Below are 18408 nucleotides of genomic sequence, written 5' to 3'. Positions count from 1 at the left end.
AACTACCATGGCCTCCACCAGACTAAGTCCAGTACAACTAGATGGTGCCCGGCTATCACCACTGACTGCTCTGACAGGGATCACAACAGAGGGTCCCAGACAGAGATGTAGAAAAATATAGAACAAAATTCTAACTCACAAAAAAAGACCAGACTTACTGGCCTGACAGAGACTGCAGAAACCCTGAGAGTATGACCCTGCCACCCTTTTAGCTCAGTAATGAAGTCACTCCCAAGGTTCACCCTTCAGCCAAAGATTAGACAGGCCCATAAAAAAATAATGAGACTAATAAGGCACAACAGCCCAGGTCAAGGACTAGAAGGCAAGAGGGAATAAGAAAGCTGGTAATAGGGAACCCAAGGTTGAGAAGGGAGAGTGTTGACATGTCATGGGGTTGTTAACCAGTGTCATAAAACCATATGGGTACTAACTGTTTAATGAGAAACTACTTGTTCTGTAAACCTTCATCTAAGGTACAATAAAAAAAAAAAAAAGAATCAAAGACCTAAATATAAAACCTAAAACAATAAAGATCATGAAAGAAACAAAAAATCAGCCATTGAAAACCCTGGAGCACAGTTCGTACTCTGACACAGATGGGGTTGCCATGAGTCACAGTTAATTCGATGGCAACTGACTAAGCCAGGGAAGGGGTGGTTCTTATTTAACAGATGGGAAGAATGAGGCGGAGAGCAGGGAAGGGACTCCTTCAGTATCACACGGTGATTCAAACCCAGGAGGGATGTTTTATCTGGGACCAGTATATAATCCTTTGCCAGCAGTTTCAGTTCCCTGCCTCTTTTCTGTTCCCTCCCCCTCCTGAGTTCACAAGGGTTCACTTTTTTAGCCCACTGCTGATTCCACTGTAAGGTAGCCTTTACAGCAGAAGCAGTGATTGCTGCCTCTGCTTAGAAGGAGCCTCAAGCTTGTTCACCTACTTTTCTACTTCCAGCGTCTCTACTCGGGCAACAAAGTTGCTGGGCACGTAGCCTTCTCTTCCAGTGATGAGTGACTTGGCCAACCACCAGTCTCCAGTTCTAAGGGGGAGAAGGGAGAAAAAAAAATAGGATAATGGCTCACATGGGCCTTTCCCTGGGATAGCTCACAGCCCTTCACAATATGATCTCATCTCTGGGAGGCAGATAATTCACGAAAATACACAATCTGGCAGATGAGAAGTAACTTGTACAAGTTGCTCACTGATGCTGTGGCTATCTGGGTTATTTCTACTTTAGTGAGCATCCACAGGCTAAAGGTACTCCTGGTCCAGGTCAGGAAGACGGATGATGCAGTCTCTAAGGGGAAGGGTTTACCTAGACGATCTGACAAACCCAAGAGGCCCCTGTCTTCTAGTGAGTAGGCTTTCCTCTTGATAAAAGGCACAAAATTACAGACATTGTTTAAAATTTAGTGAGAGTGTTGGAACTGGTCTGGGAAAGATGAAAACAGGAGGAACTGGGCAGCCCATGTGTGGTCTAAAGGTTGGGGCTTTAATGTTCTTGACTCAACACCACTGCAGGACTTCAAAAACAGAATGAAGCCCTCAGTGCTCTAAGAACAAGTCCAGTGTTTGAGAGAGAGCAGACTTCGGTGGAATTTCTGAGAAGGAACACTGGAAATAAGCTAAAGCTGATTTCACGTGTGGAATCCCATGTAAGATTTCTGTCCAATGAGAGAGACAAATATAGACACAACTGATTCAAATACAAGACTCTAATGGAGCAGCAAGCAAGTGCTGTAGGGACTGATATGGGAGGCTTACCGCCTGAGGGAGTCAGAAAGGCTGCATGGAGGAGGCGACGTTTGAGATGGGTTTTGAAGGATAAGTAGGAGTTTAACAGCAGAGCAGGAGATAGCAAATGGAAACTACCTCACCAAAAGACTTTGGAAAGATACATGGAAGGAAGACAATTAGGCCAAGTTTAAGAAAATGCTAGCTAATTGGGCTGGGGAACAGGACAATAGAGAAGATATTCTGGAATCAGCCTTTGAAGGAGGAAGAGGTAAGGTGAGGAGGATAGATGAGTGGAAGTCCTGCTGGAATAAACAGCTACAGAGTCCTCTGACCAAGGGTGACATTCTGGAAACTTACTCCTTCAGGATCTGCAGCTTCTCTCCCTTTAGCATCTGCAGGTCCCGGTCATTCACTGCATTGTAATCATACAAAGCCACCACAAAATGTTCCTCTAGAATTCACAAGGAAAAGATGGTCACCACCTGGGCCTGCTGGAGTGATGGTAGGGTGGGATAAGTTGTTTTATAAGCAATCTTCTGACTACTAGGAGAGTTAGGAACAAGCAGGGACAGAGGGTAGCATGGTGAACATTTTCACTCGCCAATGCTGAAGAGGAAACTACTGTCAGGCAGACTGACCTCCTAACCTTGCTGTCTGGCCCTCAGAGCTAACCCTGTCTTTCCTTCTGGACCCCACTTAGAAGCCCTGAGCCTTGGACAGGGCTGTTGTGTAAGGGAGTTGACAGCCAGAAGATCTAGAAAGATCGGCTACACTACATAGTTGTTGCTAGGCATCTGATGGCTGCAGACTTAAGTCTGGGGAAGCAGTGTTGGCTGATTCCTCATCCTGCCCTTTCCCTTCACCCTGCCTCTGAAGCAAGTGAGCTTCTCCTCTTCTTCCGCTTCCCTATCTGCCCCATCTACCTCTGTTCCAAGGGACAGTAGTCCTATAATCAACAGCTTTAGTCCTAACCTTTCCACACAGTTGGAGTTAGAGTGCTTTTGGCTGGCAGCACCCCTGGGCCTGTCTAGCCCTCTGACTTGCTGGTGGTACCCTGGAATAGGTGGCCAAGCGCTCAGGAGCTTAGCAAGTAGTCTTTCAAATGACCACTGCTACTGAGGGGGGGGCTCTACTGCACAGCTCTGGGAACCCAAAGGACACCACTTAACTTCCCTGGGAGAAGATGGTCACTAAGGGGTGGTGTGATCTTGGGCTAATCACCTCACCTCTGTGTGAAAGAGGGGGTTGGAATAGATGAAGGTGGTCCCTCTGGTTCTAAGATTCAAGTTCTCGCTCCAAATGAAATTAGTTTATTTGCTTACCCTGGGCTTCTTTTCTGGAGATGTGAACCCAGAAGTGAAGGATTACCCCTGATGGAAGTTAATGGTGATCACCAGCAAGAGAAGGAAAACCATGTGAGGTCATTAACTGGCTACAGCTCTTTGCTCATGAGCTTCCCAGACTCTGAGCTCTTTCAGGGCAGGAGCCGTATCTTACTCATTTTTATATCTTCCTCAGGCCTTGAGCAGAGCCAGTGTATAGTTGTGCTCAGTGCATACTACGTGAGTGAATTAATGAATGAGGCCCTGACTGGTGAAGACAAACGCTTTCTGTTGCTGTGTGTAAATTGGGTGATGAGGATGCTGGAGGATTAAAAGGTTGGAATCCTGCTCTCCTGTAAGCCAGTGCTGAACAAGGCCACCATCCTGTGAGTGGCCTCTAAGTGGCTGAGTCTCGCCTGATACGTGATCCCTGGGTCAGGAAAAGTGAGGTCATTCATTGGGTCACCATCAGATTAGAAGCAGAGACTGGGGGTGATGGGAAGGTTGTGTAAGTGATTAGAGGGTTGGCAGGTGACCTTTTGAAAGTGCGCTGGGAAAGTGTTGGGAAACAAGACGGCACCTTCCACATGGAACAGACCTAGGGCTGGCAATTGGTTCTAGCTGGCAATTGGTTCTAGCTGGCAATTGGTTCTAGCCTTTTGAGGTTGGGAGCTAGAATTTTTAAAGCTTAGGTTTGATAATGATGTTTGTATTTCCTATAACGCTTTACTTTTTGTTCTCTTTTACAGTTGTGAAGTCTTTTTTTTTTTTTTTTAATCCTATCCAGGCTCAGTCACACTAAAGGAAATTGTGCTTGGTTCCAGGAGGACCTCAAGGGGGGGCGTGCAGCCAAGGATAGAGCTGAGCAGCTTCCCAGCCACCCCCACCCAGTCTTCACTTCTCCGACCATGGAGGGCCCTTGCCTTGTTTTATCCGGGAAGGCTGCTCGCTCTGACTCCACAAAGCATGGCCTGGGCGAGAGGGCGTGTGGAGCCATAACTCCCCAAACCACCTTTCTCTTACCTTGCTCTGGGTGTTTGTCTTCAGGGGGAGGAGCAAGATGATTAAAGACGACCTTGAGCAGAAACACACACATTCTATGTTAGTTCAACACCCTGCATACTGGGCAAGGCCAAGTAAAATAAACCTGTTGCGCACGTCAGCTAGATTTCCTCTGGGGATCTGCTGTGTCCAACAAAGGCAGCCACATTTAGAGGTCTCACAGGTAAATTCTACACATACCAGAGCAATTCCCCAGGGTCTCAGTGCCACCCCAGACATCCACCATCTCTGCACTGACCATAAGTATGATTAGAAGAATACATGGGATGCTCCAACTTGCAAGAATGTCTGGAGCTGTTTGATAAGAGACAGTTGTGGAGTGGAGAGGCAAGTCCAAGCATATAGGTTAAAATCTGGATCTACTATCAAAAGACAAAGTTGCAAAAGGGAATTTGTTGGTATGGGAAAATCTTAAAAAAGTATGTTTCCCTAAAACTGAACAAATATATTCCTAGGTATATACCCTGTAGAGAAATTTTGCATATGTGTAGCAGGAGATATATACAAAAATGCTCCTTGTTTTAATAGAACATAAAAAGTTTAAAAGATGGAAATAACCCTTATGAACAACGCGAGGAGAATAGACACATTGTGGTATAGTCATGCAATGAAATACTATGCAACTGTGGAAATGAATGAACTATAGCTACATGCATCAATGTGGATAAATCTCACAAACATAATGTTGAGATGAAAAATCAAGTCTCAGAAGAATACATGCTGCTTGAGTCAATTAATTTAAAGCTCAAAATATGCAAAATTAGACTAAATATTGTTTAGGAATATACACATATGTGATAAAATAAAAAAGCAAAGATAAGGAATGATAAACACATTTGTAACAGTGGTGCCTAGGAGCAAAGCGGATGGTGGGGCAGGGAGCAGAGCACTTCAAAGAGCTAGTCATTTTCTATTTCTTCTGATGGCATAGGTATTCATTTTATTCTTATTCTTTCAACTTGATTATCTATGTGTCACATATATTCTTTTGTTTGTATTCCATGTTTAATGAACACAATTTTGAAGTAGCATTTTGCAAAACGGTACGTTTGGTACGATTCTGTTAAAAATATAAACAAATAATACATTGAAAAAGGGTCAGGAGGCAGGAGCTCTGAAGTGCTAACTCTGGTTATCTCCGTGTAGTGGATTAATGAGTAATCATAATTTATTTTTTTCTTAATTAATATATATTATGTGACTTCTTTAAGGTAAAAAAATCCAGGCTATACTACTTATTAATATATAACTTTGGGAAAAATAACCTTTCTAAGTTCGAGTTTTCCCATTCCATCATTCATTCATTAACATACATCTAGTTGTTACTAGGAGTAGCTGGGTGGCACAAATGGTTAAGCGCTAGACTACTGACTGAAAGACTGATGGTTCAAACCCACCCAGAAGCACTTCAGAAGACAGGCCAGACGATCTGCTTCTGAAAGTTGTTACATGCCAAGCCCTATGCTAACTTGGGAAGCAGGTAGATAAAGTGCCTGTGCTTATCTATGAAATTGAATTAACAATCACCACCCATCAAGTCACTGTTAGGATAAAGTAATAACCACTTGGACGTACATGTGGAAAGAGAGTGAGCAGAAGAGGGGGTGCCAGGCATGACTCTCAACTACTCCAAAGCAAAAGGCGTTATGTTGGCCCTAGGGGCAGTGGAGTACGTGAACAGTCACCTAAAAGTGCGACTATGGGGAGAGCCCTAGCTGTCAAAGGGTCCTAACTGCTTTGTAAACAAACTAGAATTGCACAACAGGAAAAATGAATCCCCTAATGATAAAACTTTCTTTTTCATTTGAAATTTTACTTTTTTCTTCCTTTGGAAAGTTACCTGCGTTTAAAATGCCTATGCGGTTCAGTGAAAAGCCAAGGGCATGCTCCAGAGGTTAGGAGAGACGCCTTCCAATCTGGATGCTTCATCCCCCAGAGAGGAAGCTTTCTGAAATGCTGGCAACAATTCCACACAAGGGACAGTGCTATTCAGGGGCTTCTGGGTAGGGGTTAAAGCAAAAGATGTTGCTAAATGCCCCAGACGCTTCTCTAACACACCTTCTCCTCAACTGACCATTTTGATTTCTTTCCCCTGTCAAGGTTGCCCTTGAGAAATGAAAACTGGACAAGAATTACTGGGGGCTAACCATGAGGCACATGATTAGCCCCCAATAATTCTTGCCCTGACGGCAACGGTTTTTTTGGTAACCATATCCCTGGTCCTGCGTTAAAAACAATACACGATCTCATTGCATACTTGTTACAATCCTGTCAGGAAGGTACTTTTATTACACCCATTTTACAGATGCAGAAACTGAAGCAAAAAGAAGTTAAGTGACTTGCTTCAAAACACACAATTAATAGGCTGAAACTTGGGCAGTCTATCTCCAGAGCCCATGCTGCTAAACATTCTACTACACTGCCACTCTGATGTGTGTTGGAGAGGGAATGGGAGGAGACCTATTTATCGGAGCCTTGAGTTATCTAGAGATGGTGCTGGGGCAGGGTGGAGTCATGCAGCAGCCCCCAGGGAACCACATGTTTTATGCTCTCCCTCCTCTTCCTCTGCAGCTAGGAATGGGGCTGATCACTCACCAGGGGTGGCAGTGGTGGGGGAGCCTTGCTCTGGGTGCTGACCTTCACGGGGCTCCACTGGCCCTTATCCTTCTCCTTGACCTGCTTTTTGCTGCTCACCACTCCCATCCTGTCGGGGAGTAAACAGCAGATTGATGATGTGAGGCAAGTAGGTCTTCAAATCTTCTGTATAGAAGAGTTCCCCAACCCCTTTCAAGGTGACCAATTAGAGGGGTGGGTGGGAGTGGGGGCAGTGAAGGCTGCAAAGTCAGAACATACAGTTAGAAGGGGTTGGGTGATCCAGCCTTGCATTCTTCTTTTTTGCAGAGCAGGGTAAAGTGCTCCAGCAAGGTGAAAGGACTGGATTTAGGACAAAGAGGTCATCTGGCCTGAGGCAACTGCCAGAACCTGTTGGGGAGCATCCTAGCCCTCGGAGGACAAAAGTCTTGGCAGAAGGCCATGTGTTGTTCTAGAAAGAACCTGGCCAATATCTCTGGTGGTCTGGGTTTTAGTCTTAATTTTGCTGGTGGCAGTGTCACTTGGAGGAGCCCTGGTGACACAGTAGTTAAAGTGCTTGGCTGCCAATCAGAAGGTAAGCAGTTCAAACCCACCTTCGGAAGAAAGATGTGGGAGTCGGCTTCCAAAAGATTTACAGCCTTAGAAACCCTATGGGACAGTTCTACTCTGTCACATAGGGTCACTATGAGTTGCAATCGCCTCGACAGCAGTGGGATTTTTTGCTTAGTGTCATTTGGGAAAGTCACATTTCCTCTCTGGGCCCATGTGTGCTCCTTCATAAAAGGCAAGGGCTTTGTTAGAGCACCTTAAGTTCTTTCCAGCTCAGATTTTCAGGTAAGAGGCTATAAATTCAGGGCAGACTTACACAGGCATCTAAGGCCTACTGTAGCTTCTCAATAATATCAAGGATTCTTCTTTAGGGGTGGGAAAATACGGTAAAGATTTTTCTTAGGTAAAGACTCTTAGGATCATCATCATCCTCATCACCTTCATCTCTGGAGCTACTATTTAGGAATTGCTTACTCACTGCTGGGTACTTTATAAACTGTACCTCATATAATCTTTTCAATTCTATAAAGTAAGTATAAAGAAACCAAAAAAAAAAAAAAAACCCCAAATCTGTTGCCATCAAGTCGATCCCAAGTCATAGCGACCCTATAGGACAGAGTAGCATTGCCTCACAGGGTTTCCAAGGAGCAGCTGATGGAGTCGAACTGCTGACATTTTGGTCACTGCGCCACCAGAGCTCCAAAGTAAGTATAAGTAGGTATTGTTACTGTTCCAGGACTGAGGTTTGAGACATTAGATAACTTTTTCATGGTCAAATAACTGGGCAGTTGTAGAGCCAGGTTTGGGGTCCTATCAGTCTGACCTTACAGCCTCCACACTCTACCACCTTACAGCTGACCCATCCCCAAGACTGACAAATTTGTAAAGAAAGAGGAAGGAACCTGAATCACCACTCTTGTATGAAGGACCACGTGTTAGTAAATACTGATTTTCTTTGGATATATACACCATATTTCATTGCTTCTAAGATGCACCTGTTTTTTCATTTTAACATGTCTAAAATCAGGATGTTTTATAATTGATGATGATTCACAGTGTAATTGGCAGCATCCCCTCCCTCCCTTTTAATGATATATGCTAGTCATCTAAGTCATACAGTAAGTGACGTCTTAGATTCAATGAAACACAGTAATGTATTTCATCCAGAAAGTTTAAAGCACATATTTCATATAATTTCTCCTCAAATTCACCTTGAAAAAAGAAAAGGCTTGCAATAGTTTTGAATATAAGACAGAGAGCCACAGTAACAAATAATTCACAAGTATTTTTGAGCATGCCTTTTATATAAAAGGTCTAATACTTTGCAAAGAACAATACTTTTTGTATTTAAGTAGTTCTTTCATGTTAGTTTAAATAGCTTTAACATCAAATAAATTTTGGTGTCAAACTTCAAGCAACATTTCAATTTTCAGAGACTTCTGCATTTTGGGATTTTGGATAAGGGATTATGGGCCTATATTAGGAATGGCTACTGAATTTTGTTGTTGTTACCTGCTGTTGAGTCAGCCCCCAACTCATAGCAACTCCACGCACAGGTGAACAAAATGCTGTCTGGTCCTGCACCATCCCTATGATTGGTTGTAGATGGGATCATTGTGATATGCAGAGTTCTCATTAACATTTTTGGAAGTAGATCACCAAGCCTTTCTTCCTAGTCTGTCTTAGTCTAGAAGCTCCACTGAAACCCATTCAGCATAATAGCAACACACAAGCCTCCACTGACAGACGGGTGGTGGCTGGCATGAGGTACGTTGGCTGGAAATCAAACTCGGTCTTCTGCATGGAAGGTGAGAATTCTGCCAACAAACTACCGCTGCCCCCTAATGAATTTTACCCAGTACCTATTTAAAAACAAAAAACCCATTGTCGTTGATTCTGACTCATAGCCACCCTGTAGGACAGAGAAGAACTGCCACATAGGGTTTCCAAGGCTGTAAATCTTTATGGAAAAAGACTGCCATGTCTGTCTTCCATGGAGCAGTGGACGAATTTGAACTGTCAATCTTTCAGCTAGCAGCTGAGTGCTTTAACCACTGTGCCACCAGGGTTCCTAGTGCCTATTTAGTATCTATAATATGCTAATTCTTTCTTCTTTAATTTGTTGGTGTAATGAATTATGTGGATAAAATTTCTCATATTGAAACATTCTTGCATTCTTGGAATAAAAGCTATTTGATTGCAGTGTATTATTCTTTCTGACACACAGATGGACCATACTTGCTCATATTTTATTTAGAATTAAAATCTATATTTCCAAGTGAGGTTTGTCTATGAGGTGTTAGCATTAAGATGATGCCAGCTTCATAAAATACATTGGGGAGATCTTTGGATCTTTTTCTTTTTTTCTATGGTCTTGAATAATTTAATAACATTGGAATTATCTGTTCTTTATAGTCTAGATAGAAGTCAGCTGTTAAATCATCTGTGCCTGGGGCTCTTTTAAATAGTAGATCTTTAAATACACTTCCAATTTCTTCTATGGAAATTGATCTATTCATATTTTTCTTTCTCTTTGCATCCATTTTGATCATTTATATAATTTATAGATTTTCAATTTCCTCTACATTTTTTAATTTGTTGCCATAAAGTTTTACATAGTATTGTCTTAATAATTATTTTAATTTCTTCTCTTTATTGATTGACTTTCTAATTCCTAATATAAATTGACTGTACTTTCAAGTACAATTTGTAATTGATAAAATTATCTTAAGGTTCACATGACTGAATAAAGTCTGATCAAAGAAGTCTAATCAAGCCAGCATAAATAGGAATAGACCAACAAACAGTGGAACAGAATAGTAAACTTGCAACAGATTTCACCATATATGGGGCATGCATATATGACAAAGGTGGTATTTTAATCCAGTGGAGAATTGATTGTTTATTTTAATAAATGGTATTGGAAAAATGACTATCTACTTAGAAGAAAATACAACTGGACACTACCTTGTACTATATTAAAAAAATAAATTCCGGATGCACTAAAGAAAGAATACTAAAAACATTGAAAAATTAATTGGAAGAAAACCTAGGAAACTATACATATACTATATATATATACATATAATTACACGTATAACAAAGAAAATGGCCAAAAGCTAAGAGAGAAAAAAGACATATATAAATTATTAAACATTAAAAGTATTACATGATAAAAAAAGCATTCATAAGGTCAACAGATAAGCAATATATTGGGGGAAAGATATGCAAAACACATGGCAAACAAATATCTATAATATACACAGAGCTCATGAAAATTGACAAGAAGTATGGGTCTAGCATGAAAAAACAATTCACTCAATAGAAAAATGGGTAAAGATTATAAATAGGCAGTTCACCCAACTGAAATCTAAATAGCTAAATAAACTTAGGAAAAATGTTAAAATTTCCCAGTAGCTGGAAAATGCAAACTAATAAAAGGAGCTCTGGTGGCGAAATGGTAGAGTTCTTGGGTGTTGACCAAGAGGTTGGTGGTTCGAACCCACCAACTGCTGGAGAAAGATTTGGTGATCTGCTACCATAAAGATTACAGCCTTGGAAACCTTATGGGGCAGTTCTACTCTGTCCTATAGGGTCACTATTCCACCAATAAGATTGGGAAAAATATAAGAAGAATGATAATACCAATTACGGATGGTAAAACGGGAAAACTGTGCTTTCCTACATTTCTGGTAGAAAACTATTTACTGTATTTATTGTTATTCTATTTTTACAATGTAACCTCCATGATCATTGAGAGCTTTTTTTTTTTCATTGTTGAACCCCAAATTCCTAAAACAGTGCCTGGAACAAAGTAAGTGCTTAATAAATATTTTTTGGAAAAACAAAATATGAAATATTATAGTGTTTTTGGAAAGCAATAGATTTTGAAATTTAATTTATAATTCCACTTCTGGGAACCTCTAAGAGTAATAAAATGCCATTACAAAGGAATATATAAAATATAAAAATGTTTATTTTAGCATTAGTTTTAGCAGCAAGGAAAAATCTGGAAAACAGTGTAACTGCCCACTAATTAGTGAATGGTTAAATAAATTGTTGAATAAGTGTATACTATAAAAGTCTCTAAAATGTTATACAACTCTTAAAAAGAATGTGCTGGATCATAACCAGTGAGGCTGAGAGGAATTTTTACAACAGGCTGTTATGTGAGAAATGTTTGTTATGTGCATATGTTTGAATATAACTGTATGAACACAGAGAGAGGCTTGGGAGAGTGAACACCAAGTTACTTTGGTTATTGGTCGGGGCACTAGAGGCAGAAAAGAGAGATGGAAGGCAGTGCGGGGGGGGTGGAGGGGGTGGTAAGCAAAAAAAAAATTAATTAAAAAAGTTGTGTATGTGTGTGTAAATACAAAGCAGTGCTTAGAAAAGATATTTCCTAAAATGTTAATTTTGTTTGTCTTGTGGGTGAAAGGCTATCAGATGACTTTAGCTTTCTTTCTTGTAATTTATGTATTTCTTGAATTTTTTAATAGTAAGTATATATTATTGGTACAATAAGAAAAATAAAAAGAGAATGTGAATGACTTTTCCAGCAGCAGAGGGGTCATCATGTGTGGAGCCAGGGCCAGCCCCCAGATCTTGAGAACGGCCAGAGAGGGCTGGCCCAGGCTGTCTGAGCCTCAGGCCTTTCCTGACCTCTCCCAGCCTCCTTGGCTCAAGGAAGAGTCAGTAGGGAGCAGCTGCAGAGGTTTCCTCATTGCATCCCTGAGCTTGCCCAAATGACCAACCTTACTGCCTTCTTCAATCTGGTCAGCCATATTGCCTTCAATTTTAAACTTCCTGGGCAAATACTTATGCCCACTTAAACAACATCATTGAACATTTAAATAACTTTACAGAAAGTAAAATCGCAAAAATTACATCACCCACTACATACACTTCCTTGTCCTTTGACTCATTAGCAGTGTATATGCAGATGACTTTCCATGGGTTTTAAAAATACTTAATCTCTAAGGATGCCTCCACCCAATGGTTCTGACTGGAGACTAGAGTTACTTAGGTGGCCATGTGACAACTAGAGCTGTGACTGGGGCTCCGGCTGCTACCCCTTTTTATGATATTTAAGCAGTTTCGGGATGGGTAGAGCCAGGAAGTGCAGATGCCCATGCAAAAACATTGGCCTACCCAGGATGGCTCCCACTTAACCTTGCTGTGTTGAGCAGCCAGTGACCTCCTTCCCAGTGGTGAAAGATGGAAGAGTGTGAGTATGAGTGTGAGTGTAAGTGTGTATGTGTGTGTGAGAGAGAGAGATCGAGTGCATGCTCATGTATGTGTGTGAGTGTGTGTAGTGGGGGTGCTATTGTTGTTAGGTGTCGTTGAGTCAATTCTGACCCATAGCAACTCCATGTGACAGAATAGAACTTCCCCATAGGGTTTTCTAGGCTGTAATCGTTATGGGACAGATCACCAGCTCTTTCTCCCAAGGAGCCACTGGTGGGTTTGAACCATCAACTTTTTGGTTAGCAGTGGAGAGCTTAACTGTTGTGCCACCAGGGCTCCTTAAGTTAGGGAGCTAGCAAGGGGGAAAGGGAAGGTGGAGGAGGGGAATTCTGTTCATTTATATGAAATGGATTAGACCCCCTACGAAGACCTTTACCAGGGCAAGCAGATCAATGTTTGTCCCAGGGGAGATATTCAAAGCCTGAAACTCAGCCTTGGCCAAACAGGGGATGTGGTGGAGGCTGCAACTAAAAATAGAGAAACTAGAAATCCTTTATTTAATTTGCCTACCATTTCACAGGTCGAAAAGAACTTGACATGTATGATCCCTTTGATATTCACGATAACATCTAGAGGTTGCTTACAATTATCTTAATCTTACAATTGAAGAAAAGGAGGCTAGGTGGCTTGCTAAGGTCACTCTCAAAGAGGCAGAGCCTGCTAGAACCCAAGAAGTCCAAGTCCAGAGCCACAGCTGTCCCTGTGGAGGGAGCTGGAGGGTGTTGTCTGCCCCCAATCTGCCCAAGGCAGGTGCATGTCCTTCAGCCTACAGTTCAGATTCAGTGTACACCGTACTATCCTCTGTGGGGGTGCTGCCTGCCAGGGGCGGATTACGCAGTAAGCAAGGTAAGCACAGACTTACTTGTACGAATTTACTAATCTGTAGTGAACATTCTAACATGCATTTCTGTGAAATTGTTCACTACAGATTAATAAGTAAGTACAAGTAAGCCTGTGGTTACCTTGCTTACTGGGTAATCCGTCACTGTCAGGGATTGTAAATTTGAAAAGAGGCTTTGATTCTGTAGGAAGGTGCTGTGGGGTTGGGAGAGAGACAGACTAGAAGCAGAATCTTTGATGTGGTTGGTGAAAAAACATAAAATTGTTCACTACAGATGTTGTGGTAAGCAAGGTAAGCACCGTGCTTACTTTGCCTATTGGATGATCTGCCCCTGCTGCCTGCCCTCCTGTCCAGAGGAGGAACCTCAGGTAGAGCTGCTATAAGCTGGGAGATCTGGGAGCTTGTGCCACTCTGGATTTGTGGGAAGACTGGACAGCCTTCTCCTTCCTCCTTGGTCCAGCTGGTATCATGGGTGGTTCCAAGAACTTGGGTTCAAAATCAAATCACTAAGCGAATTTGGGCAAATCACTTTACATCTCTGAGTCTCAGTCTCCTTATCTATAAGATAGGGAGGTATGGAATGGTACCTGTTTGGCACATTAAGCATTCCTGGAAGAGCATACTCAAAGGTGAGTGCCAAAAAGTCAAATTATTGACTCTCCTGTTTGGAGTGAGGGGATTAGAGTTCTGCTTCTGCAGAATTAGACAATATTATAAAATTATCAATTACATGTTGCCTATTCGGCAAATCTTCACAATATATTTTCAGCCTTTCACAGATGTATTTTAATTATGTACTTTTCCTGTTTCTATAGGCTTAATTCCAATGACTATCTGACTACTTGTGTAAAATAAGAGAAAAATGAATGGAAATATTAAAACAATTGTGTAAACACTACTACACAGACTGCCAAGACTGAGCTGTTGGTAGACGAGCAGCACCAGCACATGATGACTGGAAATGTTCATTTGCTAGCTGATGTGTTTAAGTCCATATTCAACATAGGAAAAATATTTTTGGATGTTGACATGTAATGTACAAATATATTTAAAACAACAAACAAACAAAAGAAAACCAGTTGCTTTTGAGTTGATTCTGACTCATGGTGACCCCATGTATGTCAGAGTATAATTGTGCTCCACAGGGTTTTTAGTGCTTGTGATCTTCAGAAGTAGATCGCCAAGCTTTTTTCTGAGTCACCTCTGGGTGAACTTGGACCACCCACCTTTTGGTTAGCAGCCAAGTGCTTAACAGTTTGTGCCACTCAGGGACTTTGTGCAAGTATCTAGATTTTATAAAAGTCAAGGACCGACAATTTGTATATAATTCACACGACTGTCATGTGACTCTAACAAGATGAGGGTGATGAAGAAACAAAGAACATAAAAGGTACTAAATAAATACCACCTAAAGGATGGGTTGTGGAACTTGGGTGACACTTTCCCTCCCCAGAGCTTCATAGTGCCCAAAGGTGGTCTTGGGATCCATTGGGGTTTCTATCATTCCTTTTGGGGCTGAGAGCCATGTGGTGGGAGTCAGAGTGTGTGTTTGGTGGTGGTGCCGGGGGCGAGGTAAAAGCTAATGTAGCATAGCAAGCTATTGTGTGACCCAGAGGAGTATTTCACTTTCTGAGTCCCGCCGTCTGCACTGGTGGCTCCAGAAACCCAAGCATGGCATTTTAGAGGCAGGGGGATGATTTGGTTGAAAAAATATCGCATCGTGAAATCAACCCTGGAATGATATGGTTTCATGACAGAAAGAAAAATTCTGGTTTATTTTTTAAAGTAACAGTTGCTATCATGTGTTAAGTGTTTCCTATGTGCAGACACTGACCTAGATGCCCTGCAGACACTGTCCTGTTTCAGAGGCCACCAGGCACTGTAGACAAGAATGCCTAGGCTTTTATCCTGGCTTTGCTACTTTCCACCTGTATGTCCTTGGGTAAGTTATTTAACTCTGAGTCACAGGATAATAATAGTACCCTAGAGCATTGTAAGGATTAAATTAATTGTAACATGCTAATAGTATATTTTAGAACAACGTCTGTGTTTTAATAAATAGTTTACTATTGTTCCACATATACAAGTAATTTAATAGTACTTTATTAATATTAATTTTTTCAGTAACTCTGTGAGATAGGCATTACTACTGCTACCTTTCTACAGATGAGACAGGGCTTGGAGGGATTATGTAATTTGTCCAAGTCATGTAGCCAGTAAACTGTAGAGCCAGCCTCAAATTCAGTTCTGATTTACTCCTAAGTCTGTGATTGGGAGACCTTGCTATATTGTTAGCTGAAATATTTACCTTTTTGACTTGAGCTGCCAGACACAGGAGTACAGACGGATTGGGCTATTGACATGTTTAGTATCCAAATATGGGGTGAACCTATCGGCAAAGCTCATCATGGTCATCTCAGAGCACCATGGTGAGACACCAGGTTCCCACCAGTGAGATTAGTTATGGAGAATATTGCCATCATCCAGGCATTCCAAGTCCTATTCCCATACAAACTCACTAATGCTGTACCCATTTCTCAGATGAGAAAATTATAGTGATTGGCCTATGATTCCAAAATAAAGAAGAGACCAAGGAACTTGAATTAAAATCCGTTTTTCTTCATGATTGTTATCAATTTGACTGAAGCTACCTTACCTTTTTTTTTTTTTGTGGCAGGGGAGCTTTATAGGAGGTGAGATGTGCTCCATGTTGCCTCCTATCAGCAAGCATACAATGTCTGGCTGCACCATTTTCGTGATGCTAAAATAGATCTAGGTTCAAGTGGTGCCAGTCTGATCCTTCCATTGTAAAGTTCCTTGTCAACATTTCAGCTAATAGTTTCATTTAAAAAAAATTTGTTGTTGAGTCGATTCTGACTCATTGTGCTAAATTATGGTAACCCCATGTGTGTCAGAGTAGAGCTGTGCTCCACAGGGTTTTCAATGGCTGATTTTTCAGAAGTAGATCACCAGGCCTTTCTTCTGAGGCACCTCTGAGTGGACTCGAACCTCCAACCTTTCAGTTAGCAGCTGAGCATGTTAATCATTTACACCATTCAGTTCCATTAAGGTTTTCAAAATACTGATTTTCTAATTCCATCACTCCTTGCACATCTGTTAGTTGAGAGGTTTAAGGAGTAAAGGATGAGGAAGAAAGAACACCAGAAAAAAAGTCATGCATAATTCTTTCAGGGTTGGGTAATATTTGGACATAGAAAAATAAGTGCTTTCCCAAAGACATAGAGATAGGAAACTTGTTCAGAAAACAAAGAGTAGTTCCATCGATGGGATTGCAGAGTTTATGATACAATAGTTCAACAAACTACACTTAATTCCTTTTGCAATAATTTTAAATGTTAGTAGAGTATTTGCCCAGCACCTAGCATAGGACTTGATAAGGAGTTGTCACTTCTTAACAACTGACTGAATGTGCTGGGCATGGGTGGTCCTCTCTGCAAAAGGGCCAGCTAGCAGTGACATTTGTGACTAATGCGTGCCCTTGTTTGAAGTGGTCGCTAACTTCGGTACAGTGTAGAGGAGACACACAGATGGCCATTTCACTTTTTTAATGTGAAAATATTTCCACTGTGGAAATTCACCCCCATGTTAGTAAGTTAATGGAATAAAAAAGATTTTCAGACGGTAAAAATTTTAAGGGTGCTGAGCAAAACCTCAAGAAGGAAAATGGTATTCTTGTAAAGCTATGTCAAGTAAAAGACAGACACATGTTTACTGAGTCAACTACATTTGATTCTGCTGGCATAGAAAAACTTGAAACTGGTTAGGCAATAATGGGGATAAGTGGCAATATGTCATTATTTAAATTCTTGTGATAATTACTAGCCTGAGGATAACATTTTTTTTAAAGACACCATGTAAAGTTATATATTTTTTAAAAACCCTCATAGAAGTGATAATTAAAGTATGTTGCTGATATGTCAAAATGTTAACAGTAGCTGTATTTTGTTTGATGGAACTATGGGGCCTTTAATCTACTTTAATGTTTTTACATTTTTGTATTGTTTTCATTTAAAAAATTAAATAGAAAAATTAAATCATCAGGTCACTACTTTTCAATGAAGTCATTTATGATTCCTTAGCACAATAGTTCTCAAACCTTAAACTCACTGACGTCAAGTCGATTGTGACTCATGGTGACCCGATGTGTATCAGAGTAGAGCTGTGCTCCTTTTTTCAGAAAAGGCTGGTTTTTCAGAAGTAGATCACTAGACCTTCTTCCGAGGCACCTCTGGGTTGACTAAAACTCCAGCCTTTTGGTTGGCAGCCAACCTCTACCTGTTTGCCACACCCAGGGACTCCTTCTCAAACCTTAATCTGCATTAAATCCAGCAAGGGGTTTGCAGACTTCTTAGCCTCACCCCCAGCAGTTCTGAAATACAGGTTTAGGGTGTGACTGTGGGGTCTGCAGTTTTAACAAATGCCCCAGGTGATGCTGATCAGGCAGTTTATAATCCCATTCACAAAGTCCCTTGCTTTTTTTGCTATGGAGTATGATTTGCAAAATGGATTAAAAGACAGTCCTGCAGTGACGTTGGATATTTCTTCCTGTGAGTCCATCAAAAATAATGCTAGTAGAATTTATTGCCAGTGATCCCCGTGTCTCTAAATGAAATGAATTTTTTTCTGCCCTTTATGCAAACATTCGTTAAAATTACTATACGTATGCATAGCTTTTTGACCTGAGGAAATAACTTGCTTTTCTGTAGTAACAACTAGCATCTCTATGGTACTGACCAGTTTACAAAGCATTTTCCCACACTGTATCTTATGAGCCTCAAAACAATCCTGTAAGCCAGAATCATCATCATCATCAGTGGGGAGGAGACCAATGAAAGAGGTGAAGAAACTTTGAAGCGTGCAACTGGGATTTCAGTCATGTCTCTGACTTCAAAGCCTCGTCCTTTTTTACTGAGGCTCACGTGGTATCCTACCCCAGATACACAGTATGTTTTCATAACTTGAATCTCTTTTAAAAAAGGTACTATCCACCTCACTCCATGCGTCATCTTTGCTTCTTCCTGAGGGGCTGCAGAGCTCCG

At 41.2% G+C, this 18408-nt stretch overlaps 1 protein-coding gene across 7 annotated transcripts in view; it reads right to left on the bottom strand.

Annotated features, from left to right (window-relative positions):
• The window catches only part of BLK (BLK proto-oncogene, Src family tyrosine kinase), a 121030-nt gene that overhangs the window by 19023 nt on the left and 83599 nt on the right, over window positions 1-18408 (bottom strand). For 3 of the 7 annotated variants that reach the window (XM_023736750.1, XM_023736751.1, XM_004382206.2), the window contains 4 exons: window positions 6715-6823; window positions 4081-4132; window positions 2093-2186; window positions 939-1037 (listed from right to left, as the gene is read on the bottom strand). In XM_023736750.1, coding sequence (XP_023592518.1) covers window positions 939-1037; window positions 2093-2186; window positions 4081-4132; window positions 6715-6823 — 354 coding nt within the window. Of the gene's footprint in view, window positions 1-938; window positions 1038-2092; window positions 2227-4080; window positions 4133-6714; window positions 6824-18408 lie in introns of all 7 variants that reach the window. The other 4 variants (XM_023736754.1, XM_023736752.1, XM_023736753.1 and 1 more) reach the window with 2 other exon arrangements.

The sequence above is a fragment of the Trichechus manatus genome, unplaced genomic scaffold (assembly GCF_000243295.1).
Source record: "Trichechus manatus latirostris isolate Lorelei unplaced genomic scaffold, TriManLat1.0 scaffold00091, whole genome shotgun sequence".
Lineage (NCBI taxonomy): Eukaryota > Metazoa > Chordata > Mammalia > Sirenia > Trichechidae > Trichechus > Trichechus manatus.
The sequence above is the reverse complement of the archived record's forward strand: the minus strand, read 5'-3'. Positions and strand labels throughout refer to the sequence as shown.